Below are 27,783 nucleotides of genomic sequence, written 5' to 3'. Positions count from 1 at the left end.
CCTGCCCCAGCCCCTTCTCACGCTGCCGCGGGGCCGCATCCTGGGGATTGTTTTCCGGGCAGGCAGGCGGGAGAGGCCGGGAGCGGCTCCAAGGGCCATCCATCACTCCCAAGCAGGCCGAGCCTCTCCCGATGAAAGGAGGATGGACATTTCCTTGGCAGGGGGGCCCTGCAGGCTGCCAGCCCCCTCCCGCACACCCACCCACTGCGGCTGCGTGCGGCCGCCCCAACCCCGGGCAAGTTTCTGGTCCCTTCCCCGGGGCTGCCGCAATTTCCATTAATAGCCAGCTGAGCAGCCCGGCTAAAAATAACCCCGGGCCCTCTTCATAAGGCCGGGCCGGCCGCCCCCCCCGGCAGCCCCGCACGCCATGGCCGAGCGCCGCGTCCCCTTCACCTTCCTGCGCAGCCCCAGCTGGGACCCCTTCCGCGACTGGTACCATGGCAGCCGCCTCTTCGACCAGTCCTTCGGGATGCCGCACATCCCCGAGGATTGGTACAAGTGGCCCAGCGGCAGCGCCTGGCCCGGCTATTTCCGCCTGCTGCCCCGGGAGAGCGCCCTGATGCCGGCGCCCGGCTCGCCCTTCGGGCAGGCGCTGAGCCGGCAGCTCAGCAGCGGCATCTCCGAGATCCGCCAGACCGCCGACAGCTGGAAGGTCACCTTGGACGTGAACCACTTCGCACCCGAGGAGCTGGTGGTGAAAACCAAGGATAATATCGTGGAGATTACCGGTGGGTGCTGGGGTGGGGCTCTGCCGGGGCTTCCTGGATGGGGGAGCTGCCGCCCTGGAGCTTGCTGGGGGGGAAAGGTGGAATAAGGGATGGGGATAAGGGGAAGGAAGGAAGGAAAAGCAGAAGGAGATGGAGGAAAGGAGAGGAAAAAGGGAAAGGGAAAGAGAAAATCGAGGCACAGAGGAAGGCCCAGCATTACAGCTCAGTCTCAGGGTGCTCTCAGGTGCAGGGAGCCCCCAGCCCCATACATTGACCCCTTGCTGCTGTTCTGGAGGGACACAGGGAGGGACCCCCTGGCTGGAGCCACAGAGGGACCCGGGGGAGATGTGGGGTGTTGTGATCCCTGCAGCCCCCACAGCAGCCTGGATGCTGTGACAAAGCCCAGATCTGTGGCACGAGGCCAGGATGTGCTTCCTGCTGGGTAAGGGGGGGCCTGCAAGGAATGGGGCAATTCCCAGACGAATTCAGGCAGGAGGGTTGCTCAGTTTCCAGCCCTGCCAAGCTGTGGGACCAGCTGGCCACTGTTGGGCCCCTTTGGCCACCCCCAGCTCCTGGCACTGCACTTTCCTCTGCTTAAACTTGGGGGATGCACCCGGAGTGGCCCTGCAGAGGGTCCCCCCCAAGATGCTCCAGGCTGATATTATGGCAAAAGGCCCGGGATGGGCAGAATCAGCCCCTCACAAGTGTTGGGGTGGGGCAGGAAGGTTCCCACCCAGCCAGTCCCAACCACTGAGAGGTGTTGTTTCCCTCCAGGCAAACACGAGGAGAAGCAGGATGAACACGGCTTCATCTCCAGGTGCTTCACCCGAAAATACACGTAAGTACCAGGGAGGAGGGGAGACACCTGATGCAGCCCCCGATGTCTTTGGGGATGTTTTCCCACCCACCCACGCCCTCCAAAGCTCACTGGCCAAACTGGGAATACTGCTCAGCCAGACTGGGAGTGGGAGAGGCAGCAGTTTGGGGCTGAGCATGGAATCCCTTGGGTTGGTGCTGCAGTTCTAACATCCCCTCTCTCCCCTCTCCTCCCAGCCTTCCCCCTGGTGTCGAAGCCACAGCCGTGCGGTCCTCGCTGTCTCCCGACGGAATGCTGACGGTGGAGGCTCCCCTGCCCAAACCTGCCATCCAGTCTGCCGAAATCACCATCCCCGTCACCGTGGAGAGCCAGGCCAAGGAGCCGGCCAAGAAGTAGGCGGCACCGAGGAGGAGGAGACGGAGGAGGAGGAAGAGGAGAAGCCGCCGCTGCTATCCCCCGCCCCCAGCTGCTCCCTCACACCCACCCCCTTTTTACTGTTGATTTTGTACTCGCCCTGCCACTGAGTGCCTTGAATAAATGTGAAGGAACCGACAGAATCAGCCAGAATAAAAGCTGGTGAAAGAAACCTGTCCTTGTGGCATGTCTGCCCCCCGGCACCTCGGCTGTGCCATTCCTGTGGGAGCTGCCCCGGGACCAGAACCCCGGGACGGGGCTGCCTGGGGCCAGAGGGCCCAGCAGGGTCCCCGAGCCCTGCCCAGCACTTGGGGTCTGTAACCCAGGGCTCCACATCCCAGGTGTTCTCACCCCAAATCTTCACAACCTGGGGTCGATGTCCCAGGCCTGCACACCCTGAGTCTCCCCACCCTGGATATCCCACACCTGGGTCTCCTACATCTCAGCTCTCCATATCCACTTCCAGCATTCTGGGGGCTTTACATCCCACATCTCCAGCATCTCTGGTGTTCACATGCCAGGTCTCCAACATCCCTGCCTCAGCATCCCAGGTTTTCACAATCTGGGTCTCCTACATCCCGGGTGTCTCCAGTCCCAGATCTCAGCACAGTGAGATCCTCATCCCTGCTCTCCCACACTCAGGGTCTCCACATGCCCTATCAGAGAATATTTGGGGTTTCCACACCCCAGTGTCACCATCCTGGGGTGCTGAATCCCCGAAAAACAAGTGCACAAACACCCCCTTTGGGTCAGAGGGCAAACAGGGACTTCATGGGCAAGAACCCACCCCAGCAGTGCAGCCCCTTGAGCCCCAGCCCTGCCCCCAGTGCTCCCCCTTCCCTCCACCCCACTGTGTGAGGGGCTGGGCTGGGGGTTCAGCCCAGGGGCCGCAGCCTCCCTGGGGGCTGGAGAGGGGCTGGGTTGTGGTCCCGGTGCCATTTGGCCCTGGCTGGCTCCGTGTCCCCTGTGCCCTCCATGCCCCCGGGGCTCTGGGCAGGACTGGCCCTACATGGCCGAGGTCAGGCCCACAATGTCCCTCGATGTTCCCTGCTCCGTCAAATCCCACTAATCCCCCTGAGTCATCCCGCTGGCAGACGCTGACCCGGGAGGAATCCTGCAGCTGCGAGGCCCCTCTCCGAGCTCGGGGGGCTCCCCGTGCCCCCGAGCCCCTGCCCCCCACCCCTGTGCCCGGCGGTCTGGGCTGTGATGAGTTTGGCAGGTCTCAGGCAGATCCTGGGGATGGATTCCCGATCCCGGTGATCGATTCCTGCTGCCGGGGGTCACGCCTGTGCTTGGGGGGTTCCCGTGTGTGTGTGAGCCGGGGTGTGAGGCTTTTCCAGCCCCAGAGTCACTCCGGGGGAAGAAGCCCCCGAGGAGCATCCCCGCCCCCCTCCCCTCTGCTGTGGCCTCACCACGGCGACTTTTGCTTCCCGAAAAAAGCGTCCCCGAACCGGGGGTGGGGGCTGGGGCAGGGCCACGGCGCTGGGATGGGGTCGGGGTGTCCCTCCCTGTGTGGGGGTGCTCGGTGAGCCCCCAGCCCCTCCGCTCGCAGCCCCTGCCGGGGGTGGCGGTGCCGCAGCCCCGGATCCCTCGCAGGGCGCGTTTTCTGTTTATAGGTTCGCGGGGAGGGGAATATTTTTACAGCGTGAGTCACCGCGCGTGTGGCTGCGAGCGGAAACCATCGGGAAGGGACGGAGGTGGGGAAGGACGGAGGTGGGGAAGCACCCACCCAGGCACTCCTGAACCCACGGGACCCTCCCCGCGGCTCCCACCGCCCCGCAGAGCGCCGGCCTCTGCCCCGGGGAGGAGCCCGGTGGAGCCCGAACCCGCAGGGACGGATCCTCAGCGGCAGCGGAGGGGAGGTGGCCCAGGAGCAGAAGCCAGGCTGTCCCCGAGCCCCCCGAGCCCCCCGGAGCCCCCCAGAAAGTCGAGACAGGCGATAACAATTAAGCAGCGCTGACGTCAGATCTGTAAGTTTATTTGCTCAATGTACGACGGCTACATAATGACTCACATTCATGATATTCCATCACTGAGGAAAAACTGCTAAGAATGGTCCGTGTGTGAAATAATTCCTTACAGAAACACGGAGTTGGAAAAATAATCACTGATTAGACCTTAAAAATAGTTCACTGCATAACATGACAAAAAGCACAAACAAAGGCTCATTCAAAGAACACAGTCATTGTTCTCCTACACTGTAATAGTTATAATTTCACCATGACGAACACCAGACATTAAGATTAAGCTAACACTGGTGTTTTCTTTTGCTTTTTTTTTTTCCTTTTTAAAAACAAAATTATATATAATTGCATGTCACTATAGCAACATCCATAACAGATCAGTTTGTTACGATCACTATTTGGTAGAGCAAACTTTACCCCCGAAAAAAAAAAGGAAAGAAAAATAAATTAAAAAACTTTAAAAAATTTTTGAAGACTATTTTGTCATAGGAATACATAACATCTACAGTATAAGTTAATAAATTTCAAGCTACTGTATAGAAATACGACACTAGCATGCACAATATTGTATCAATAGAGTAATGGAGCAGTAATCATTTCACTGGAGAGACAGTATCATAGGCAAGTGCATCTCTTAAAAAATGAAATAAACCATTCAAGCTGCTTAAAAATCAAGTCCCTGACCCCCACTCCGTTTTTAGCCCTCTTGTGCCATCTCTCCTGCATAAGTTTCCTAAAGCAGCCAGAGCAAAAAGCCAAAAAGAGTAGTAATTATTTGGGGGAAAAAAAAGAAAAAAAAAAAAAGAAGCTCAGTTTTGTAATTCCAGTAAATCACTTCCAATTATACAGCTGGGACAACACTGCTCACGGGACGCGGGGGTCGATGAGAGGGAGCTCAGAAGCCTAAAGCATCTCCCGGTCCCGGCACGCACCGGCACCGCAGAGCCCTCGCCGCGGGATGCTGCGCCCGAATTCCCTGCGGGACACTCGGAGCGGGGGGAGCCCGGCCCAAACAAAGCCGTGCGGGGCAGGGCCGGGGCTGGGGCGCTCCCGGGCAGCGCTCGGGGCCGGAGCCGTGTCCATGCCCCCGGGCCCCGGCAGCGGGAGCGGCGGTGCCGTGCGTGCCTCACCACAAGGCGCCGTGTCGGGCTGGCTCTCGCAAGGGACGGGGAAAGCCTGGTTCCAAAATCAGCGTCAGAATCGCGGTAAGGAATTAAAGCACGAGCGCGGTTTCTCCTCACTGCCGGCGCTGGGGGAAGCGCTGCAGGGCGCAGCACTCCGCCAGCCAGAGAACAGCAGTGAACCTCCAACAACCATGGAAAAAAATCAAAATTAAAGCTAAATTTACTCAAAATGGGGTAAGTAGTACCTGCTAAGCAATTCAGATGCCCCAACTCCCACCCCCGGCCGGATCAGACAGACTGAGAAAAGATTTTGCTAAGAAGAGAACTAAGTTCCTGGGCTCCCGATGGTGGACAGAAATGTCTATGATTGTAGCTCTTCCCTTGAGGAATTTCTCTACCAAATTAGTGTCTAAGCTCCTGAAGTTCACTCATTACACCACAAGCTTCCCCAGGAGAAAGGAAAACACACCCGGCTTCCCTGGTGACAAACAAGGGAGCCCTGGGTGCTGGAGATCTGCTGACAAACCTCATGGTACAGTGGGAGAAAGTCAGGCAGAGTGAAATGGCAGTGCAATCCCTGAGGAAGCAGCTGTGGCACCTTAAATCAGGATGGTCTTTTGAAATACCAAACACAGTACATGACATACAGACCTGAATGCTCTTTTTTTTTAATATTTTTTTATTGTTTTTTATTTAAGTGGCATTTTTTAAGTTTAAACACTTCCCCCTTTGTCTAATTAAGTTCTTAAACCTTTTGCTGTGGACTTAAAATAGTTGAAACAGCCGCTAGCCAAGCACCTGTTAAGCTGTTGACCAAAAAACTAGAGCAGCTTTGATGTTCCTCGGGCGGGCGGTCTTCTTGCCTTGGGCGACACAGAATAGCTAAAGCCAGTCCACAGGCGAGGACTGCTCAGGAAGGCAAGCCAAAAGAACTAGCAAAAGAAAGAAAAACAGACAATCAAAGGCTTGATGTCATATGGCTGTAATGTAGAAATACTGTAAACTGCAATTTAGTGTTAATACTGTAAGCTACCCTAATAAATATCTCAACCAAAAAAATAAAGGAAAAAAAAAAAAAAGAAAGAAAAAAAGATTGGATGGCCTAAATCCCAGGGCTTTGCGAGCCCCAAATTCTTTAGTTTTGTTGGTTTTATTTCTAATTCCTTCTCAATTTGGGGATTTGCAGCTGCGCCCTGGCAGGCAGAGCGCTGCAGAGAGAGGCCCCGCGACGTGGTGCGGGCACACGGCACCTGGGCTGCGGAAACAAACACTCGAAGCCTTACTGGAACCACAGAACTCCTTTTTTTTTTTTTTTCTAAATGTTTTTGCGTTGCTTTCCTTAAAAATGAGGGCCATTCCATCCACGCAAATTCGTCTTAAAACCCTTTTTTTTATTTCTAGCAATAAAGTTAAATTAAAGACAGCTCCACTTGTATTAATAATCTACAGAACAGTCCATATGCCAGTGAGGCTGCTATTCCATACCAGCACAGCCAGCCTGACTTCCACTAGTGGTGTTTTGGCAAAAATGTCAACGAGGCAATCAAAGACAGGTTGTGGGGGGCCTCCCTGGGAAGGTGTCCCCTCCCTTTCCCTCCCCCACCCCGGACCCCCCCCCACTCGTGGGAAAAAAATAAAGACTGCAGTAGTTAGCATCAGCGTGCGGCTGCCAGTCCATCGGGGGGGTCTAGTTGTTGCCTTCTCCGCCGTCGTCGTCTTGCTGATCGCTCGTCCAGAGCGTTAGGTTGTCGCGGAGGAGCTGCATGATGAGCGTTGAGTCCTTGTAGGAGTCCTCGTTGAGGGTGTCCAGCTCGGCGATGGCGTCGTCGAAGGCTGTCTTGGCCAGGTGGCAGGCCTGCTCCGGCGCGTTCTGGATCTCGTAGTAGAAAACCGAGTAGTTAAGCGCCAGCCCGAGCCGGATGGGGTGGGTGGGCTGCATGTGCTCCTTGCTGATCTCATGGGCTTCGCTATAGGCCTTCTCCGAAGACTCCACCACGGTCGCCCTCTTCTCGCCGGTGGCCACCTCGGCCAGGTAGCGGTAATAGTCCCCTTTCATCTTCAGGTAGAAGACTTTGCTCTCGTACTGCGTCTCGCTGCAGTTCTTGATCAGGTAGTTGTCCAGCAGGCTCAGCACATCCTGGCACACGGCTTCCAGCTCCTTCTCAATCTTCTCGCGGTAGGCACGGACCATCTCGATCTTCTTCTCGTTCCCATCTGCAGAGGTCTTCTGCTCGATGCTGCTGATGACTCGCCAGGACGAGCGCCGCGCCCCCACCACGTTCTTGTAGGCGACGGACAACAGGTTCCTCTCTTCGTTGGACAGGGGCTCGTTCAGCTCCGTCACCTGTTGGAGAGAGGGGGAGAGAAAAGAGACGTTCGGGTTAAGCCCCAGCCTTCTGACGCTCCCATCACACCTTTGGGTGTTCCTGTGCGTCTCTAGAGAGAGGCAGTCAGCTTGCAAAGTCCTGCTCTGTCATCCAGCTCTGTCTCTGCTCCCATGCCAGCAGGAGCCAGCTGGGAAATCGTGCTGTGGTCCAGACCCACAACAAAAGGAGCAGGTTTTATTTGAGAGATCAGCATCTTCCAGAACGAGAGAAGTCTTCTAGGAAAGAGATGCCTTTCACCTGTAGGATGAGAGTTGGGCTTGGTGATGCAGGAGAGAGGGACAGTCAAAGCAAGAGGGAGGAGATGGTCCAGGGTTATAAGCTACCTGCACGGTTAACACCACCAGAGCTACAGGGTGTTAATCTTTTCCACTTCCCACAAGAACGGGGGGATGCTTCAGAGACACCCAAAGAATCTCTGAGATGGCACAATTACAACTGCCTCAGGCACCTGCACAGATGAGGACTTAAAAGCACACATGGTGAAGGGGAAACCCCCCACACTGGGTTTTCCTCAGTGAGGTTAACAGTGCTACCTGTCTCACACACCACAAAAACCACAAAGGGATTATGGAGATGATGAGCACAGAGCTCTCTCAGTAACTTGGGAAGCACCACTTGGTATCACAATAATCCCATTCCAGCTCCCACAACACCATCACAGCCTGGAGCCACCTGGGCAGCACCTTTGGCCAAGACTGCACCAGCTTCCCACCCCCAGGAGCAGGAGGAGCCCTTGCAGCAGACAGGACACCACGCAGCAGCTGCACATGGCTGCTCCCCTGGGGTGGTTTCAGCTGCCAAGTGCCACTTGGAGCCTGGGCATGGCCACTGTCCCCTTTCCCCAAGGACACGCCCTGGGCACAGCCACCTGGGAATCAGGCCACCAAAGCAGGAACCTGTGAGCCACCTCACAGCAGTAAAGGATTAGGTAATGGTTTGGATGTGAAAGGCTTCTGCAAACACTGAGTCACTTTCACAAGGACCTGGAAGGACAAGGTTTGCTCTGGGCCCAGATAACCACATTTATGATGGGGAGCAGGAGGCCAAAGGCCCAGCCCAGGACCTCAGCTGAATGGCCTTGAATGACTCACAGTTACTCACACCATATTGACCTGCACATTCCAGAACATCCACTCCTCCTGCAGCTCTTCAGCCATGCTCTGGCTAATGTCTCCTCCCAAAACCAGGCCACAGCTAAGCCTGTGTCCCCCACAGCAAGCAGAGTCTCTGATCAAACCCCCTCTAGCCCTTTCCCTCAAGGCAGAGGCAGCAGGCAGGCCCTCACTCCCACCCCTGCTGCTGTGTGGATCTGGGCTGCTCCAAAGGATACTCTAGAGCCTGGCAGAGGAACAGCAGACCATTTTCCAGATGGAAGAGGGTCTTCCTGTGCAAACCAGCACAACTGCTTCTGCTGCAGGGTGAGAGACAGCTGAGGGAGCAGGGAAATGGGTGTCACATTAATGAGGGCAGGATCTCCTGGGACTATCAGCAGCTGCCAGTGGCACAGGACAAAGAGCACAGAGCAGGATGCCAGGGCAGCTGCCAGTGCTCCCGCCCAAGGTAAGCAGGGCAGCGATGCCCGGGCCATCCCAGTGCCAGGCCAACCCTCACACCCCTCTCCTGGCCGAGACAACGGTGACTGTTTAACCACAGGGCCCTGGGATCCCTGTGATATCCTGCTTCCTGCAGCAGGGCCAGGCAGGGCCCAGCCACAGTGTGCCCAAATACCCGTGGTGAGACCCTGGCACTGCCTCCAGCCTGCCTGCTGCGCTGAGGTCTCTGCTCTGCAGTTTTACAGAGTGTCTCCCTTTGTTCTTCCCTCTCAGTGACACCTGCACAAACACACAGTAATGATGTTGTGGGTTAAAGATGTCTTTGGGAGCACAACTAAGGTGTCCCCCTGCCCCAGAGCTTATGGGTTGGCTGTCCTCAGAGATACCAAAGACTCCATCAGGTTACCTGGGGGCTTATCCCACCTAAGCTGCCCTGTTTTGAGTGAGGGATTTGGAAATAGAAGCATCAAGAAAACTCAGCCTGAGTTATTCTCTTCCAGCTGTAAATGGAGTGTCCAACACCAACAACCACACAAGAGACTCACTGATTCCAAGAGTTTTCTGTCATGACAGGGGTTGTGGAGATTGATCACTAGATGAAATTTTGCTTTTAGCAAGGTGCTCCAGAGACACCAGTTTGGAAGTGAGGAACAAACAGGTGCCCCACAGCCATTTCTGCAGATACTTATCACTGCAGGAAGAAGTAGATTTACCTCCTCTCACCAGAAGAGTCTTGCTGGAGGATAGATTTATTAAAACTACGAGGAGTTTTGTGGGATTAGCTTTGCCATAAACATTTTAAATTTGAAGCTATTAAGGATTACGGAGGAAAGTTGCCTGTCAAAATTCTTTCAACAAACTGGCTGACAGATGGAAGGTACACCTGTGGAGACAGCAGATTCCCCTAGGGATCTCACAGGGAACTTGTAAAAGCAGGAAGGGAGCCTTGTTAACCATGCCACTGCTTTCTAGCAGGACCCAAACTCCCAGGAAGGAGCACTGCAGAGACATGGCCAAGATGTGACATGGGTGGGGACAAGGACCACGGCCCTCAGCACCAGGAGAGGGAAGAGGCTGTAGTCCCACACATTTCAGTTTGCAATTGAGCTGAGGGAGGAAGAACAGAAAACCATCTGGTTCTTGCATTCTCAGCAGGAAGAAAATGCAAGATGCCCAGGACACAAGGTATCAGACAGCAGGGTACACTGAGCCTCCTTGTCAGAGTCAGAAAAAGGCAGAAAAGATGGATCCCAGGTTCAGCTGCCTTTGAGGACATCTCTGCCCTTGGTCTGCCCAGAGCTGCCTGGTGCCTGCCTGCCTGAGCTGGCACTACCTGCCACAGCCCCCTCCACACTCCAGAATGAGCAGTCACAGTCACTCTGCTCTTCCCACAGCACTGCACCAGTGCCCATCTCCAGCAGAAACCACTCCAACACCTCTGCACCAGCCTGTCACATGCACGTGGGGCTGTGTCTTCTCTGCAGCCTGTGCTGGCCAAACAAATGCTGGGTTTTTTTTCTTACACTGCAGGATACTGAAACAAAGTGAGTTCAACCAAGTCACTGGCTAAACACCAGGTTCTGATATACTGAGTTTTTAGCATTGCACTGAATGCTTCTGATTTAACATCAAATAAGGCAATATCCTGCATCAGGCCTGGATCACACTGCAGCAGTCACATTATGGAAGGGCAGAACCTTCCCCCTTAACTCAGACCCTGAAGGGGTCTCACCTCCCCGAAGAAGAGATCAGGTCCCCTGATGACATTTCCAGCACTGTTACATGGAGTCAGAGACTTCAAAAAGCCAAAGGAAAATCCTAGTTTGGCATTAGGAGGGCTTGGCAGGAGCACAAAGCCATCAGCCCCTGGCTGCAGTCTACCTGCTCTTTGGGAAGCTCAGTCAGTTTGGGGTTTTACGTCCCTGGCTGCCAGCAGAGAACAGCAGAATTTGCTCTGCAAATCCCAGTAACTGTCCAGCCTCATCTCACTGGAGACTAGGGAGAGGGGCAGGAGATGCATGAGCGAGTGTCAAATCCTGGATGTGGCATAAACAGCCAAGGACAAGAAGCTGATCCACATGGTGGAAACTTGATAGAGGAAAGTCTTCTAGCTATTCTGGAAAAAAAAAAGAACACACACCTGCCAGGAGCAGACTGCACAAGGATCCTTAGGCAGGGAGTGCAGGGAGCTTGGCATGGAGCAGTCCATGCTGCCAGGCTCTGGCTGGGAGGCATGCTCATCACCAAGCTGGAGGACACTGCCAGTTCCAGTCTCACCAGTTCTCTGATGGCACAGTGTCTGCACCACCGAGACTCCAGTGCCCTTAAGCCACGGGGAAACTCCGTGAGTTCCTGTTGGACAGAAATTACTGGAAGTTTAGGATTTATACTGCTTGGGAGACCAGAGGCTTGTACAAATCCAAGCCCTGTGATTTGCAACAAAGTGCTGCAGAGGCAGCACCATCTCTGAGAAGGTTTTCCTGATTTCTCCACTACAGCTGGAGCTCTGACTCAGCACGCTGCCCAAAACCTGGCAGGCTCCCGGCATGCCCGAGGATCACGTTGCAGCCAGGCAAGCTTCAGCCTCTTGAGGAGAAGCCAGGGAACAAGCAAAACCTTACCTGTCCCTAATGCCAAGGTATGTAAACTCCAAAAGCCCAAGGGTTGGTTCTACAGCACCTTCTTTCTGGAAGTATCCTGATTAACAAGCTTTGGTGAGACCCACGGGTAAGGCTTGCTCCCAGAGAACAGCAAGTTAGGTTGGTTAGGGGCTTATTCCAGGACTCCCATCCTCCACTTCTCACCTTGCATGAGTAGGTCTGAGTATACATCAGGAAATGACTGTTTTTGAGGTCCCTTCAGTGACTGCAGTGAAGATCCATCACAGGACTTAGCTCTACCTGTTTATTCTTGCCCACTTTTCACTTAGTTTGATAATTAAGTGCCCACCCATTTACAGCTTCTGCCTGGCTTTGATGTCTTATCTTAAAGCAGACAGCACTGGCAAGTTGACAGGACTCAGAGATCCTTCCCTGGGGAATACCATCAACATCTGACAGTTTAACCCCTGTTATAAACCTCAATACTTGCTCTTCTTATTGGTTAAAAGAGAATCCGAGTCCTTCAGGACATCAGACAGCTACAAAAGAGTGAAGCTTTCCTGGAGAGACAGAGGCAGCCATGAGAACTTCAAACTGCTCACTGAGAAAAGCTTTTCAAGATCATCAGAGCTCCTCTCCCACCAGGATACACAACATCCATCTCGCCTTCAGCACTCGTGCTTCCTGTCCTCTCTACAGCTCCTGCACCATGTAATTAAATTTGTTATCTCTCCACACAAACCCCAGCAAGCAAACCCTTGTTTTCCTTCACATGCAGCTTGTTAGCCTGAGCTCTGGCCTGAAGGCCCCCTTCTGTGTTCCATTTTTTGAAAGGCCAATGTGCTTTTGAAACGATTTTCTGACCAAGTCCAACCACTAAAATTCCTTCTTGAACTGTAGCCACTGGCAAGGGGAGCAACCAGCACACAGCCCCTCCAGGCTCAAGGAGCTGAAAAAAGTCACAATACCTGCAGACATGTCACCTTCCCCCATGTCCAGCTGCTGTCTCATGCTGGGACCCCACCACCCATGAGCAGGGACAAGAGGACACAGCCTCAGGCTGTGCCAGGGCAGGCTCAGGCTGGACATCAGGAAGAATTTCTTCACAGAAAAGGTTGTCAGGCATCAGAAGGGGCTGCCAGGGAGTTGGTGGAGCCCCCATCCCTGAAGTATTCAGGAAATGACTGGACATGGCACTAAGTGCTTTGGTCTGGTTGACGAGGTGGTGACTGGTTAAAGGCTGGACTCTGTAACCTTGGAAGTCTTTTCCAACCTTAATGATTCTGTGACAAGACCACCTTCAGCAGCCCAAGTGCTGTCATTTTCGAAGATGACTAACAGACTGCCTGCTTTTTCCTGTCCCCAAGCTCGCCCTAGCTTGAAGAAATGGCTGCCCTCAAGCACATGAAATTGTCACCATTACCCAGCAGCCTGGTGAGAGTCACGACTCGATGTCACACAACCTCACCAAGAGCAGCTTCTCCCCAAGCACCAGAGTGAGCTGTCCTACAACTCCATCACAGCAGTCAGGAAGATGCTTTTCTTAAGCACTGTCCTACTTTGGCGAAGTAGGCGTGTGCTAAACCAGACCTAAATCTAAAATGTTCCCAGATTTTGGGTTCTTCTCCCTGCTGCCTTGCCTTCGCCCCCATGTCACACTTCCACAGTGGAAGTCACACCAGAACTGCTTCTCTCCTTGCTGACCCCTTCCATTGTCCTCTGCTCATGCTTTAACTCAGTGTGGCCAGGGGGGTTTTGGGCTGTAGGTCAAACCCTTCCTCTCATCCCAGACATGACCAAAAAAAAGCATGTGCAGGCTGTGGGCAGACACAAGTTCCCCACAGTCTTCTCCTCTGCCTGTTTCACTATGAATAATCCCCTACTAGTTCCCATTTTCTAAGCTGCCAGGGCCAGCTCACATCACAGGACAGAAGCTGAGGGCACATGGGATGGTTCTGCCATTACATTTCAAATTGCTCCCAGTGCCTCAAGGACCAGTGTCTGCAGAGAACTGTTTATTGCTTGTAGCCCAACTGCATCTCAGAGGCTACTCAGGTGCTCCAGACACCAATTAGGATTTCTGCATGTTCCTACACTTAACAGCAGCTTTCATCCCACTCTGCAGCCTTTATTACTTAAGGCAACTTTGAACCACCCAAGACAAAGTCTTCAAACTGGGAAATGTGGAAACCAAGAGCTCATTTATTTTATTGGCCTTTGTAGCTTAATAACTGCATGTGATTGCACTGCATTCAGGTTTGATCAGTCCTTGGAGCCTGCAGACCTCCTGCTCCAGTTTCAGTGCGGCCATCACGGATTTCAGTTGGAGAAAAAGCAAATTTCAGCTACTTGGGTCATTCTTGCACATGAAAGGTTGAAGGGAGCCAAGGTGAGAACACCAGTAAGAGCAGCAGAGCTCTGAGCTGCTCCATTCAGTGTCTGGCAGCAGCATTTTGTGTACCAGCCCTTATCTGCAGCACTGCAGTCCCAGCACTTGGTCTAACGACTCTGGGTTTCCTTCCACCACAGAACACCTGGGTGCCATTGATTTGTGTTCCTGACTTCTTCTGCAGCTTGAGATAAGGCAAACACGAGGGAGCATCTGCCTGCCATGGCTACTGCGGACAGAGAGCAGCCCAGACACATCCCATCCAACCAACTGGAAGGAAAAACCCCAGCCTCCCAGCTTTGTGTATGTTCAAGTGTTCTACAAACAAATGTTCAAGGAGCTACAAACCATTTCTGAGTTAGCATTGCACAGTCCTGTCACAGGGAGCTGCTCCTCTAGCCAGCATGTGCTTTTTGAGCCAGGAAGGAATGATGCTCAAGTTTTCTTGTTTTCCTTATTAACACCCTGATTCCCATTAGCCTTACTGACAGGCTATTAAACAAGATGAAAACTGGCTGTAGGACAACTTGTTTCAGCATCTTGCTGCCACTACCTGCCTTGTGCTTATTAAAAACTCTCGGGGAAAATGATTGACCTCTGTTGGCCTAGTGCTTTCCAGCCACCAGATGGAGAGAGCAGCAAGTCCAAGCACATCAGTCCCAGCATTTCAGGGGATTGTCACTCAGGGCTCTTCACACTGTCCCCAGCAGATGGGATACCAGCACCTTTGCCTGCTAACTACAAAGCAACAGAAGGGATGCCAAGCTATTCCTTCCCCAGGATATGGCAGGCTGGCAGCATCATCTGCCCACTGCTGTGTTCTGGGAGTGCCTCAGGAGCATCACAGGATCAGCACCATCCTTCTCCATCACCCAACAGCTTGGGGAGCTCTCCTGCCTCGGATTATCTGCTCTGTTCCCTGCTGACAGGCCTGGTCTCCAAGCTCTCTGCTAAGCACGTGGAAGACGAGTGCCACAGCGTGCCACTGCTGTGAGAGCTCAGATGTGCCCCTGGAGCTCACAGCAAGTTTCAGGAGCTCAGAGTTGATCCGTTGATCCCTTTGGAAGGAGAATGACAATTCATGGTTGCTATAGGCTCTTCTGGGCTGCATTAAGCTTTTCCAGGTGAGAGCTGAAGAGCTCTTCAAGACTAACTGCAGCTCTTTCCTCAGAAGCATTTCTGTATAAGTTCAAGACTTGGAGTTTTTTAATTTCTGTTTAAGCATTATTCCTCAGAAAATTCCATCTACTCACAGGCTTTTGAGCTGAAGCAGCCATTCACAGGATGGCTACTGGACATTTCTAGTCTTTAGACTTGGTCCACGCAAGGAAGATGGTTTTTTTCTTTCCAATTTATGGCAAAACAAACCCAAACTAGACAGATTTCAGGGACCCTAGATAAATGGACCAAGTTTCATGTGGGGAGGGTGTTTAGTGCTGCTGGGAGCATTAGCTGCTTAAAGATTTACCTCACAGCTTCCAAGGGTACTAATCTGGCTCAGATCTTAGTGCTTTCCTGCTCACCTCCAGCCCCACTGCCAGGCAGTAAGAATCCTGCCACCAGATCATCAAATCCTCCCCAGAGCGTTAAGTGCCAGGCCTTGTCCTTAATCAGGGGCTCAAAAACTGCCTGTGCCCATGACCTCAACCTAGCTGAGCCAAGTGGAGAGAGAAGGCATGATGTGCCATGGGCAGGTCACCCCAAGGCTGAGTTCTGGTTGCTGGGAGAGCCTGTTCCCAAGTCTGCTGGAGCAGGATGAACTGGGCAATTCCTGTCTGCTGGCATGGCTTCCTTTGGCATGGCAGAGCCACTGCTGCCATGGCAGCTGCAAGCTGCTGCTCCAAAGGGTGAAATGGGAGAAGCTGCAGCCATGCAAAACTCCCTGCAGTGAGCATGCACATTTTTAGCTGCCCCATGTCACTCCCACAAACGCTTTGGGAACACCTGTTTGTTGCACATCCAGGTAAGATTCTGGAAATATTAACAAGCACCTCACAAGATTTTTGCTCTAGGTCTCTTGGTCTGCAGATCCAGCAGTTCCTTGGTGTCTCAAACATGTTTCACCAGATTAAGCAAGAGACTTCCCAGAACACCCAGGTGGATTCCTGCATGCCAGCTCCATGATAGGTTTAATTTCTACATCAGTGAGTAAGGTGATTATCCCTCCAGATGTACTTTACCCTCCCACTGCTTCAGGGATTTCAGGCTTGATCTTACACACCTCTAGCAAAGACAACTTTATTTAATTTCTTAAATGAATCTGCAGAAAAGAAGAAAGTCAAGTTTTTGCTCTGGCAGCTTTCTGGAGCACAGTAACTGATTTTAAATTACAAGGAGGGTCACTTTAATATCCTAGATCCAGTTGTTTAACTCCCCTTACCTGGCTCCAGCCATCCCCTCCCCGCCTCTTCTGAAGCCCAAGGGACTCCCACCACAGATTTGATCTCCGTTCATCACAGGTGACAGAACCCCTCAGGTGCCAACATCATCTTGACACCACCAAACACAAGAAGCCAAGCTCCCAAATTCTAGGTAATGAAATATTCACCCCATGTAACAAAGCCCAACAGCATAAACAGGCAAAGCTCCAAGGCCTGCCCCAGCTGGGTGTAAATCAAAGGCTGTTAATCTCCCCCAAGTTCTCATTCACTGCTGCATTAGCCTTTTACAAGTAGAGATCTCCTACAGTAATTGTTGAGCGTGTCTGTTAGCACATGGCACAGCAACAGCTTCTCCACCTACTATTAATAAACTTGATGCTGTTGAGCACCACAACTGTCCAAACAACGTGTCCATCAGCAACCTCGTTAGCACTGAGGCTGAGACTTCTCACTGGTGTTTTTCTAGAGCCTTGCTGAAACCATCTTAGAGAGGAGTCAGAAGCACACTGACACGCCAAGTAGCTTTGCTTGGTACGTAAGCAAAGACACATCCCAAGCAAGCCAACCCATCTAGCGAGATCAGAGGGAATTTGCAAACAATTAAGGAATGGTTTGCACTTGGAATCCCTGCAGACTTGGGCTCGTCCAAGCACAGCTGCCTCAAACACCCATACACGGACTCAATTCCAACTTCTCCTTCACAGAAGAAAAACATTAAGTACTCTAATCCCTAATCTGGGGATCACTTTAAGGGAATCTCACGCCATCATCGGTGACATGTTCTCTCGTTACTCTCCTACTGCAATTAACTAATGCACTGTCCCTAGCCACCAGATCACTATCTTGAGGCCAAAAATCAGGCTTGTTTAATATCTAATTGAGCATGTACTGGGTCATGTCTGAGATGTGACTAAATCTGGGTTAGCACAGAAAAACCTCAAACTGGGGGAAGTTTGCCCTTAAATAGGCAGACAAAGGCTTTTGTTTCGCCAGCTACACAAAGGCTTTGCTTTTGAGAGACAGTCTTGTCAGTGTTTCCTGAGCAGCCTAAGAATTGCTGCCTCATCACTTCAGCTCCATTTTCCAGAATTTACCATTTCTGAGTTTTTCCAGCCTATACCAAGATAATCAGCATGAGACTCCAGGGTAAAGATCAACCCTTATGATTTACCAGCCTCAGCAGTTCCCAGGGTTCCAGCCCACAGAAGGGGCCAGAAAGATGCAGCAGCTTCCAAGACTCCAGCCCACAGGGGGGACCAGAAAGATGCAGCAGCTCAGCCTCACTACCATAGTGCACTCAGAAAAGATGGACAAAGCCATCCCACTACTGAGCTCCGCCCCCAGAGCCACGGGTGGGAATCCCACATCTTGACATCTGGATTCTGAAGCAAAGCATCAGACCTCTTACTTAAAAAATGAAATCAATTTAAACAGCAGAATGAAAGTAACTTTGTTGCCATTTTCCTTAATTTTAGGCTGGGAGGAAGGTCTTTGCTCATTAGATCAAGCAGCCAGGGGGAAAAACATTCTCACGAAGCCATTTCATTTGCATGAGGAAAGAAGAGTTCCCCACCTTCAATGACCAAAAGCTGCACTGGCAGAAGCTCAGGCAGAGCCTGGCAGCCAGCAGCCATGGGAAAACGTTTTATTTCAATGCCACCAGCATAAAACCGGCCACCACCATTTATCTGGACTGCTTCTTCAAGTCAAGCCAGAGGTTTCAGAGGCTGAAAGACAAAGCCACCCAAAATCCAGCACAGTGACCAATCCATTGCTACCTCCCCTGTTTTAGCTGGTTTCCAGGCTATCACTGCCCAGCAGTGACCATCACTAGTCAAATCGAGTCAATACTTATGGTTTCCCTCAATTTTTGCTTCCCAGAAATGGCAGCTGCCATTTCTCTGCAGTCACAAGAACCTAACACTTGGGGAACAAGACTTCAGCTAAGGACCAGTTAGGTTAGCTACCTGTCCAGTAAAGAGCAGAAGTTGTTGAAGGCTTTCAGCTTTCCAGAAGGAAAAGACAAAGACTTGACCAGCGAAGGAAAGAAGGTATAAGCTGGCACCAAAGCAGTTAGCACAAAAATACTCCTCCTTTGGAAAAATCTGTAATGAGCTGCAGAGCACTGAAGTGTAGCAGAATGCCTGGAAGCATCGAGGGCTCAGAACTACCCAGAGACAACCTCAGCCCTGCCTCACAGCTTTGCTGAGAGGTGGAAGATGATGCCTGGATCCTATCAAGGCTGTCAATGGAGAAACGCTTGGGAAGCCAGGCAAATCCTGTTCCACTGTGCTTTGGACTGCAGTTATTCTAGTATGCATTCACGTTTTGCTGGCAGCTCAGCAGGCTGAACAGGGCAGAAAAGCACAAGGCAGAGTACTAAATGCCCTAGGCATTGACCCACCTGAGGAAAAGCTCCCTCAGGTCAGACTGGAGGCATTTTCCAATGCCTCCTTCCCTGTACCTGCCTCTGAACAGCCTGGTGCTTGGCTGGGACACCAAGCAGTCAGCTCTGGTCTGAACTAGTCTGACAGTCCTCATGGCTCTTCCCTGCCAGACTGGAATTGAGCTCCCAACACACCACTCACCTCTGCCAAGGAAAAAGCAGTACCAACAAGTTCAGCAGTGCTCCACATCCAAGGACACGTCTGAGCTCAGACAAAGCCACCTCCCAAAAAGCAGCTGGTTACTCAAGCACCAGCAGTTGGGACACACAAAAGCTTGGATTCTCTTTTTCCTAAATATGTACCCCTGCACACAAGTTCTGTACATGGTTTACTTGGAGTGAAGCTGCTCCAAATAGAAGCTCAAGAGTTCAGTCATAGAGCTGGTGCATTAGGCCCTGCCAGATGTGTCACCATCCATGGAGTTTTCTCCAGATGTCAGGTCATGGCTACCACTCTCCTCCCCAGCCCCTGCTCCATCAGCTGCACCCTGAGCCATGTTCCTCTTTCTGTCCTCAAGAGCAACAGCTAGTAGATCCAATTCTCAGCTACAAGCCTGCAGAGGTAGTAGAAATATCAGGCTTTGAAAAATCCTTGTCCTTAGGATTGTGACCTTGGGGGTCACTCACCAGCCTGGGAACAAAACCCAGGCCCCCCCATAAGCAAATGGGGTCCATCAGGCCACTTTTACTCCACCTCCTTGCTCTTAAGCTTAGCCAGGCTGAGGCTGCTTATTCTGACTTGGAAAGCCAAGCTGAGCATGCTCCTGAGCAGCACTAATGCTACTGGCCCAGACACAAGAAAAATGGTTCAGTAATACACATGAAGAAGGGAAAAAGTATGGTGGAAATCCTCAAATTAAGGAAAATCTTAATTCTACCAGCCACAGAAGGTGAGGTAGGACCATGTTTTTCATCTCCCTGATCATAAACCAAACCTCAGCTGCAGGAGGCAGAGGGATACACCACAGTTATGTGGATAACCCTCTTGAAAGCACCATCCAGAACATCCATGAGAACCACTAAGAGGATGCCAAACACATCATCCTGTTGCCAAGAACAGTGTATCTGTCTCTAGATGCTGGAGATTTCAACCCAGGAAACATTTCTGGAGCTGAAGTTCTGTGGTTGTCCCTGAAGCATTCCAGCAAGCCCAAGCACACATCATCATTGTCCAAGGAGTTTATTCCAGAGAGCAACTTTGGGATCAGCTGGCAAACACAGCTGGGGCAGATAAGGTTTATCCACTGACATTATGAAGTTTATTTGGTGTACTAAAACAATTGAATCTCCTGTGAACCAGCACATCTTTTTAGACAAGAAGCAGAAAATAAAGGTGGTTGAAAAAAATTTAATAAATCAAGACAACTCCCACCAATCTTTTTGCACTTTCTTGGTTAGACATCATCCAACAGATCTACTGGATAAGCCCAAATAATCCAGGGGTTCATGGAGAGCCCTTGCCCAAGTTTTACTGTTTCTATGCTCCCAGGTACAATTCAACTGCTATATTCTCCATCACAGTCTCAATATCACTTTTGTTTAGTTCAAGAAGAGCTATTTTGGGTCCAATCCACCGTGGCTGCTACACTTGGCCAACTAAGAAACCCAGCATGATCTTGCAAGTCAGTGACTCTTCCTTAATGGACTAAATAAGAACTCGCAGGAGTTCAAAGAGGAATTTTTAAGAAGCTGCTGAATACTGGCCAGTTACTGTGAGCAGTGTCTACTGCAGTCACATACAGGGCACATTGATACCTATCTGTGGCTTAGGAGCAGATGTGACTCAGGCTACTCCTATGAGGTCCCAAGGCTGAGTCACACAGAGACAACCCCACACTGTGAACCTACAAGGTCAGAAGGACAGGAGCTCCTGACAGCCACCATCCTGCCCTGACCCCATGGATCTCCAGGAAGGAAGTCCTGCTCATGAGTCAGGCTGTCTCCAATCCCTAGCCCCACTGCAGACCACTAGTGGGCTGCAGGCACCACAAGGCTGGGCAGCATTCGATCTGCCTGCACAAGAGCATCAATGCTGCCATTAGATGCCAACAGCTAATGACTGCACCATCCACCTCGGCACTGGGAATGGTTTCTCCAAAGCCTTCCCCAGCCCCCCTGGGAAGTGCTACTACAGCAGCTCGCACTCCTTGGTCCCCTCCCACCATCACAGATGGCCTGCCCAGCACTCCTCCTGGAGAAGCCTTTCCACCTTCACCACCCTTTTGTCTGTGTACACTGCCAGCAGAAAGCAGCTAATCATCCCTGCTCTGCTTCCTGGGGACTCTCCAGATAGGCTGGATTTGTGTCACTACCCCTTTTTCCAAGGGTGAGCCTGCTGCCTGTGTGAAAACTTGCTGTCAGCACTGATATACTGGATGTGGAGGATGGTAACCTGCCCAGCTGGTGACCATCACGGGAGAAGCCCACATACCCCGTGCCAGGGAAGGCCTGCAATTCCCCATCCTCATGCTCCTCCTCCACCCACAATGGCCATTTACTGCACCAAGCTGTGCTGTCTAAAGCTTGGAGCAGCCATCTGCTTTCCAGCACCTCCAACAGTGCCCCCTTCACACCCACACTTGGTGGTCCTTGCATGCAGCACAGCCACTGCCCTGCTGCAGAGGTTGGGCCCCCCCAAGTCGAGCAGTCAGGTGTTCCCCTCACAGGGGACAGCCCCACACCTACACCACCCTTAGGTGCAGTGCAATAATTCTCCCCACACACTTTCAAAAGATTACTTATTTCCTGCATAAGTTATTGCAATCATTTTGTTCATTCACCTGCACATCCCCTCCACATAAAGGTCTGTGGGGAGGCACGTGCTGTGCTCCCTGGGCAGCACTGGCCAGGGGCTTGGCAGGGTTCCCACCTCCGGAAAGCCTCCAGCAGCACCACTAATGGATATTGATCCCCAGCCTGGTGTGGGCTCAGACAGCAAAGCTCTTCCTGAAGCTGAACCAGACAAAAATGCATCTTTCTCCAACCACTAGCACTGTGGGAAGTGAAACTCCAGCAAGCAAGCCCAAGGCCAATGTCTGATGACACTGGGGACCAGCAGAGAGCTTTCCTGTCCCCTGGCACCTGACAGGGCTGATGGCACCCCCATACAGCACTGAGGTGACAAGGGACATGACCAAGGTCATGAAGACATACCCTGGATCGATGGGCCCAGCCCTGCACCCTTCCTGGGTGTGGCATCACCTTCTGCTCCCTCTGGTAGGTGAGGGGACCATCTGCTGTTGTCAGAGACCCCCAAGTAAACCTGCCCCTTTTGGGGGCTGAAGGAGCAATCCTGCTCCTGCAGCAGCATCATAACTGCAGGTAGCAATTTGGGGTACTGGCAGCTAGCACTTGCAAGAAGGAAGGAAGTAGAAGTTATTATATATAAATATTATTTTTGAGAAACTATTGTGATCCTAGACATCCCTAGATGAATCAGCAGACAGCAAGAAGCCCAGCACACCATTTCCATTTTAAACCATTAACACAGCCATTCAGCACAGGTTCCCAAGCACACAGGGCTGAGGCTGAACAACCCACCCAGCTGCCCCACGTGAGGCGGCCGCCAAAATGCAACGGTGAGATGAAGGTGCTAGAAAACGAGCCTCTTTTATGCCCATCATTGCCACGACAGGTTTGAAAGGAGAACCATCCAGCATTTCTCAGCAGGGTGCTAGGCAGGGCTAGGTTTGGAGGGCAGGATGGCTCTGCATCACCTTCGCTAGGCGCAGCCCGCATGCTCTCTGCTACCGCCTGGGTGCATTGCAGCTTGGACCATGGCATATGACATCACTAGGCGTTGCTACGGAAATGAGTGCGAGGTCACCAGCCTCCCGCACAACCGGGGCTGGGGGCTGGGCAGCGCACGGGGACGGGGATAACCGGCTGTGACATGGCTGTGACATGGCCGTGGCCGCCGGACCGGCCGTGCCGGAGCTGGGGCAGCGCGGTGCTGAAAGGAAGAACAAAGCTCTGCCTTTTGTTTGCTGGTGAAGGGAGGCGTCAGCGCTCCCGCTGGGGATCGTTTCCTTATGGCCAAACTACTCGGCAGCTGATAAGAGGCGTTAGCCCGGGTTACTGTTTCACCAGGGCCCGTAAGGAAAAATCACACATACGAGCTCTTAACAGCACCTGGGGTTCGAGCACCCAGCCCGGGGAAGCAGGCTTAGAGAAATTCACAGTGCAACACCGCTGTGAGTCCCGGGCATATCCCTGCTGGCTTTGTCACGGCGGCTGCATTATCCGTAGGAAATGAGCTGTAGGATCTGCTCACACAGCAGGCTTTGCTTTAAAATGAATAGATGCCGTTATCAGAAAATGGTATAAAAGCCATGGTGCAGCACAGGGACAGCCCGGCTGGTTTAATGTGATAATATCTCGTTCCGATTATCCGTATTTCATTCCTTGATAAGACATCTCCTCCCTCCCCGGGCTCGGGCTGTGACAGTTTTGTCTGTTTGATAAATGCAAGGTTATTGACAAAATGGTGCAATATGGGCAAACAGAGCTGCACCCACGGCAGACTGCGACATTCCCAGATCGGCATTCACTTTTCATCAGCCGGGGAGGACACCCCAGCTCCCAGCAAAGGTTCAGACCTGACTAAGAAGACAAACATAAAGAACAGTTTTCCCCTTTAAAGCACCCCCTCCCTCCCTCCACCCAGTCTAGCCTCTCTGCAATATGACAAATGCAGAATCTTCTGGAATGACTTGATCCTGCCTCCCACGATTGCTTTGTTTGCAAGATCAGATCAGAGATATGTTTTTTTTTCCCTTCTTATATTGTCAAAATGTCAGTATTGAAGGGGAGCGTTCAGTGTCACAAATCAGATCAGCCTGCTATATGCAGAGTCTTTATTTTAAGAGCGTGAAATGAATACAACATGACTCAATTCATAAATCTCCAACCAAGAGCAGTAAAAATAAGAGCTTTGACAGTGAAAGGGCTCCCGATCTTTGGGGTCAGGGGCACACACCAGCCCCGGCGACCACGCGTGGGAAGGGATGCACGGGGAGATATTTCGGCAGCAGGGAGAGATGTGTACGAATCCCCCCTACACCGGGTCCCCCCCCGCCTCACCCCCCGGGGCCCCGAGCCGGTGTGACCCCCCCCGGGCAGCGCCGCAGCCCCGCCTGGCTCCTCTGCCCCGCCACGCTCAGGCAGGGTGGGGAGGGGGGCACGGGAGGGGGCCTGGGGCGGGGGGAGAGAAGAAATGCGGCTGGAAGGTGATGTGGGGGCTGCAGGGCTGCGGAGGCAACGTGCCCCGAGGCAGAGGAGAGGATGTGGGGGTGCTCCAGGGCAGGGGAGGGGGATGCGTGGGGCTGGGTGGGGGCAGCAGGGCAAAGCGCGGGGGTTCAGAGCAGGGGAGGGTGGGGGGCGGCTCTAGGGCAGAGAGAGGGGATGTGTGCGACTGGGTGGGGGCCCCGGAATAAGGGAGAGGATGCGGGGGGGGGTTTAGGGCAGGAGAGAGCGATGTGTGGGGCTGGATGCGAGCCCTAGACCAGGCGAAAGATGTGGAAAAGGGGCTCTAGGGCAGAGGAGCACGATGAGTGGGGCTGGGTGGGGGCCCCACTGGAGGGCAAAGGATGCGTGGGGGGCTCTAGGGCAGGGATGGGGGTCGGGAGAAAGCAAAGTAACCCTGGATAGGGAACAGCGGCGGGAACGGGACTCAGCTGGGGCTGTCGGAGGGCGAAGGACCGGGACCCTCACACCCCCGCGGCCCCACCGGCCGAGCCCAGCACCCACCGCGGGGAACACGCGGGAAGGGCGAGGGGAGGGCGGCCCCAGCGGGGCAGGAGGAGGAAGGTGTGCGCGCGTGTGTGTGTGGGGAGCGCGACGGCCGCGGGACGGGACTCACGTTCTTCATGGCGGCCGCCATGTCGTCGTATCGCTCGGCTTGCTCGGCCAGCCGGGCCTTCTGCACCAGCTGCTCGCGGTCCACCATCTTCGCGGGGTCCGGGGGGGAAGAGGGGCAAGGAGGCTGCGGGCTCCGGGAGGAGGAGAAGGAAGGAGGAGGAGGAAGGAGGAGGAAGAGGAGGACGAGGAGGGCGCGGCGGTCTCGGCGCTGCTGCGGCTGAGGCGGCGGCGGCGGCTGCGCCCGGTGCTGTGCGCGCGCCGCGGGCCACCACAACCCCCCTGCGCGCGCCCCGCCCCGCCCCGCCCCTCCCCCGCTGCCCCGCCCACCCCCCGCCCGCGGGGCACGACGGGAGATAAAGTCCTCAGGCTGCGCAGGCGGCGCTGTGTTTATTCGGCTCAGCCTCTCCTTTCAGAACTACACCTCCCATCGTGCCCCGCGCCAAGGCACCGGCCCCTGGCCCCCCTGGGCCCCGCCTGTGCTGATTCACCGGAGCCCGGCCCGGGTGGGCCGCGGAGGGCGCGGCCCGCGCCGGGAGAGCGGGGGGGGGCCCGCGGGAGGCGCCGTGGGACGGGCAGCCCTTGGGATGGAGCCCCGGGACAGCGCCGGGCGCGGGTCTACGCAGGGCAGGGACGCACCCGCAGGCCACGCACACTCACAGCCTGGTCCCGCTCGCAGCCCGGGAGCCGTTCCAGCATGGACGCGCCCAGGGCGGGGACGCTCGCACGGCCCAGGCACACCCGCAGGCTGGGCTCGCACACAGAGCGGGCTCTGTCACAGCCCTGGCCCGCTCAGAGCCCGCACACACCGCAACACGGCCCGTCCTCACCGTGCCCACTCATCACCCAGGCCCACGGAGAGCCCACACACGGCCCGTGCCCACGGAGAGCCCACGGGCACTCACAGCTTGGAGCCACCCACAGGCTGGTCTCAGAGCCCAGACCCACACACAATGTGGTCCCACTCGTGGCCAGACCCACTCATGGCCCTGACCCACTCACAGCCTGATCATACAGCCTGAACGCCCCCACAGTCCAAACCCACTCACAAACAGATCCCACTGAAAACCCTGATCCACTCAAGACCCTGACCCCCTCACAGCCCATGCACCGCTCCCCCGTGGAAACCCTGGCAGTGTTGCTGTGCCTGGGGTCTCTGATGCTGTGGCACTGCTGGGCCAGGTCATGGTGACACATCTTGGGGTGAACCCCTGTCCCCTGCTTTCCCCTTCCCCCTTTTCCCACCATGGCCAGCATCCTGATCCACAGAGGATCCACACTGGAGATAAGCGCTGGATAGTGGACAATGACAGCCACCTTGGGCACTCACTCATGGATAACCCCTGGGATGAAAACATGTCTGCTCCAGCCATGGGGAGAGCCACTGGGAGTCATAAGATTCCCACTTTCCTAAAAAAATCTATGGATAAAGTGATGCCGAGAGGAGGCTACGGCACTGGGAGGAATGAAAGGGTTTAATGGACCCTGTTTTCCTAAAAAGACTCTGGATAAAGCGGTGCTGAGAGGATGCTGTGGCACTGGGAGAAAGGAAAGGGCTCTAATAAACAGAGTGATCTCAATGGAAGCACTTTTTCGCTCTTGGAGGGAGCCAGGCAGGGCTGATGCACAGATAAACACTGTCCTTCACCTGCCACATGTCCCTGGCCCTTCCCAAAGCCACTGTCCCTGCACAGGTGCTTTGGGATGTGTGGGGATGAGCTCAGAGGACTCAGCCAACCCCCCGTGCCCTGTGGTTTCCTTCTGAAACCTCACAGGAAGCCTGGGTGGCACTGGGACGTGCCGGTGTCCTCAGGGCACTGCTGTGGCTGTCCAGAGCCCATGGCCACGGTCTCACCCTCGTGGGTGGGGACAAAGTGGTTTGGGAATGCTGGTGGTGGTGAGCAACACCCTTTTGGGGCAAGATCTCCATCTTTATTGTGGGTTTAGCACTGCTCTGCAAAGAACAGGGAATGGCATCGCCTGGATTTGTGCACCACAAAATCCTCCTTTGTTCACAGCTTCCGAGAGCAGAAGAAATCCCCCCCACTCTGCTAAACAGAAGCAGAAACACGCCCGGATCCTCTCCATTTCCTCTACAGAAATCAGAGGCTGTCTCCTCCCTCACACCCCGCAGCAGCGCACGTGGCTCCGGGTGAGAACAGCCTTTGTTTGTGCCCAGCCTTTGTTTACTGCCCGGCCATCCCGAGGAGAGATCCCTCAGACAAGGGCAGTTTATTCCTCTCCCCCATAAAGGCTCATTCATCCTCCCCAGGGGGCTCGCTGGCATCTCTGCAGAGCTCCCCCTGCGAGGATCTGGGTTGTTTTCAGCCTGGCGCCAGTTTTGGGAGACTGTTGGAGTAAAAAAAGTGCAGAATGCAGGAGAATATTAAAGGAGTTTGGTTCCCAAATTAATTTTGCTGCTATTTCTTATTGATAATCTGGAGGTATCTGTGGGGCATCACCCGAGCCAAGCAGGCTCAGATCTGTGAATGAATGAGAGCGCACTCCCTGCTCATCCCTTTTTGGGTGATCCTACTGCATTTGGGCTGGATAAATGCATCCTCTAACTCAGAAAATAAATAATATTATCCCTTGGGTACAATTCCTGGGTTCTCATGGACAATATTGAACACAAGCCCAGACCTGAAGAAATACTTTTGCACCTGGAAGATCCCCTGATTTCTCCAAATATATCAACAGTCCTAATAAAAACTGTTGCCTCTCCATACCAACCTTTGGAATCTTATCTAGTATTTTCCATAAACCTGGCACATTCTCAGCCAGCCCGACTCTGCTGATTTACAGTGACCCTGTTTTTGCCCCAAAACGAGCAAATACTGATTTATTTCTGTCAGAGCACCAGAGCCATAAATACATTTCCCAACGCAGATGATTTCCTTCCCCATCACAGGTCAGAACAGGATATTCATGATGCTGTAAATTCTTCAGAGTAGCAATCTGACTGTAATATTTATCTGCAGTGAATCCAGCCCCCTTTTTGAGCTCTGATGCATAAATCAACACCCCTCACAACAGCTAATTCCTCTGCTGCACAGCCTGGGCAGCAGTGGGGTGAAGGTTTGGTGCTGGATGGTCCAAGTTAGAAGGTTCTGGTGGGCAGCACAGGCAGCTGGAGGTGTTACCT

The 27,783-nt window shown here is 53.4% G+C and overlaps 2 protein-coding genes across 2 annotated transcripts; one reads left to right on the top strand and one right to left on the bottom strand.

Moving 5' to 3' along the window:
* The first annotated feature begins 233 nt into the window (after window positions 1–233).
* Window positions 234–2,110, top strand: HSPB1 (heat shock protein family B (small) member 1). The gene is made up of 3 exons (XM_059866065.1): window positions 234–728; window positions 1,482–1,545; window positions 1,761–2,110. Exons 1-3 carry the CDS (start codon window positions 368–370, stop codon window positions 1,918–1,920), a joined length of 585 nt encoding a protein of 194 aa, XP_059722048.1. The 5' UTR covers window positions 234–367; the 3' UTR covers window positions 1,921–2,110.
* A 1,790-nt stretch (window positions 2,111–3,900) lies between these two features.
* On the bottom strand, window positions 3,901–24,904 carry YWHAG (tyrosine 3-monooxygenase/tryptophan 5-monooxygenase activation protein gamma). The gene is made up of 2 exons (XM_059865663.1): window positions 24,643–24,904; window positions 3,901–7,370 (listed from the first exon to the last, which is right to left on the bottom strand). Exons 1-2 carry the CDS (start codon window positions 24,727–24,729, stop codon window positions 6,714–6,716), a joined length of 744 nt encoding a protein of 247 aa, XP_059721646.1. The 5' UTR covers window positions 24,730–24,904; the 3' UTR covers window positions 3,901–6,713.
* Between the last annotated feature and the right edge of the window lie 2,879 nt (window positions 24,905–27,783).

This window comes from Haemorhous mexicanus, chromosome 22 (assembly GCF_027477595.1).
Source record: "Haemorhous mexicanus isolate bHaeMex1 chromosome 22, bHaeMex1.pri, whole genome shotgun sequence".
Classification (NCBI taxonomy): Eukaryota; Metazoa; Chordata; class Aves; order Passeriformes; family Fringillidae; genus Haemorhous; species Haemorhous mexicanus.
The sequence above is the reverse complement of the archived record's forward strand: the minus strand, read 5'-3'. Positions and strand labels throughout refer to the sequence as shown.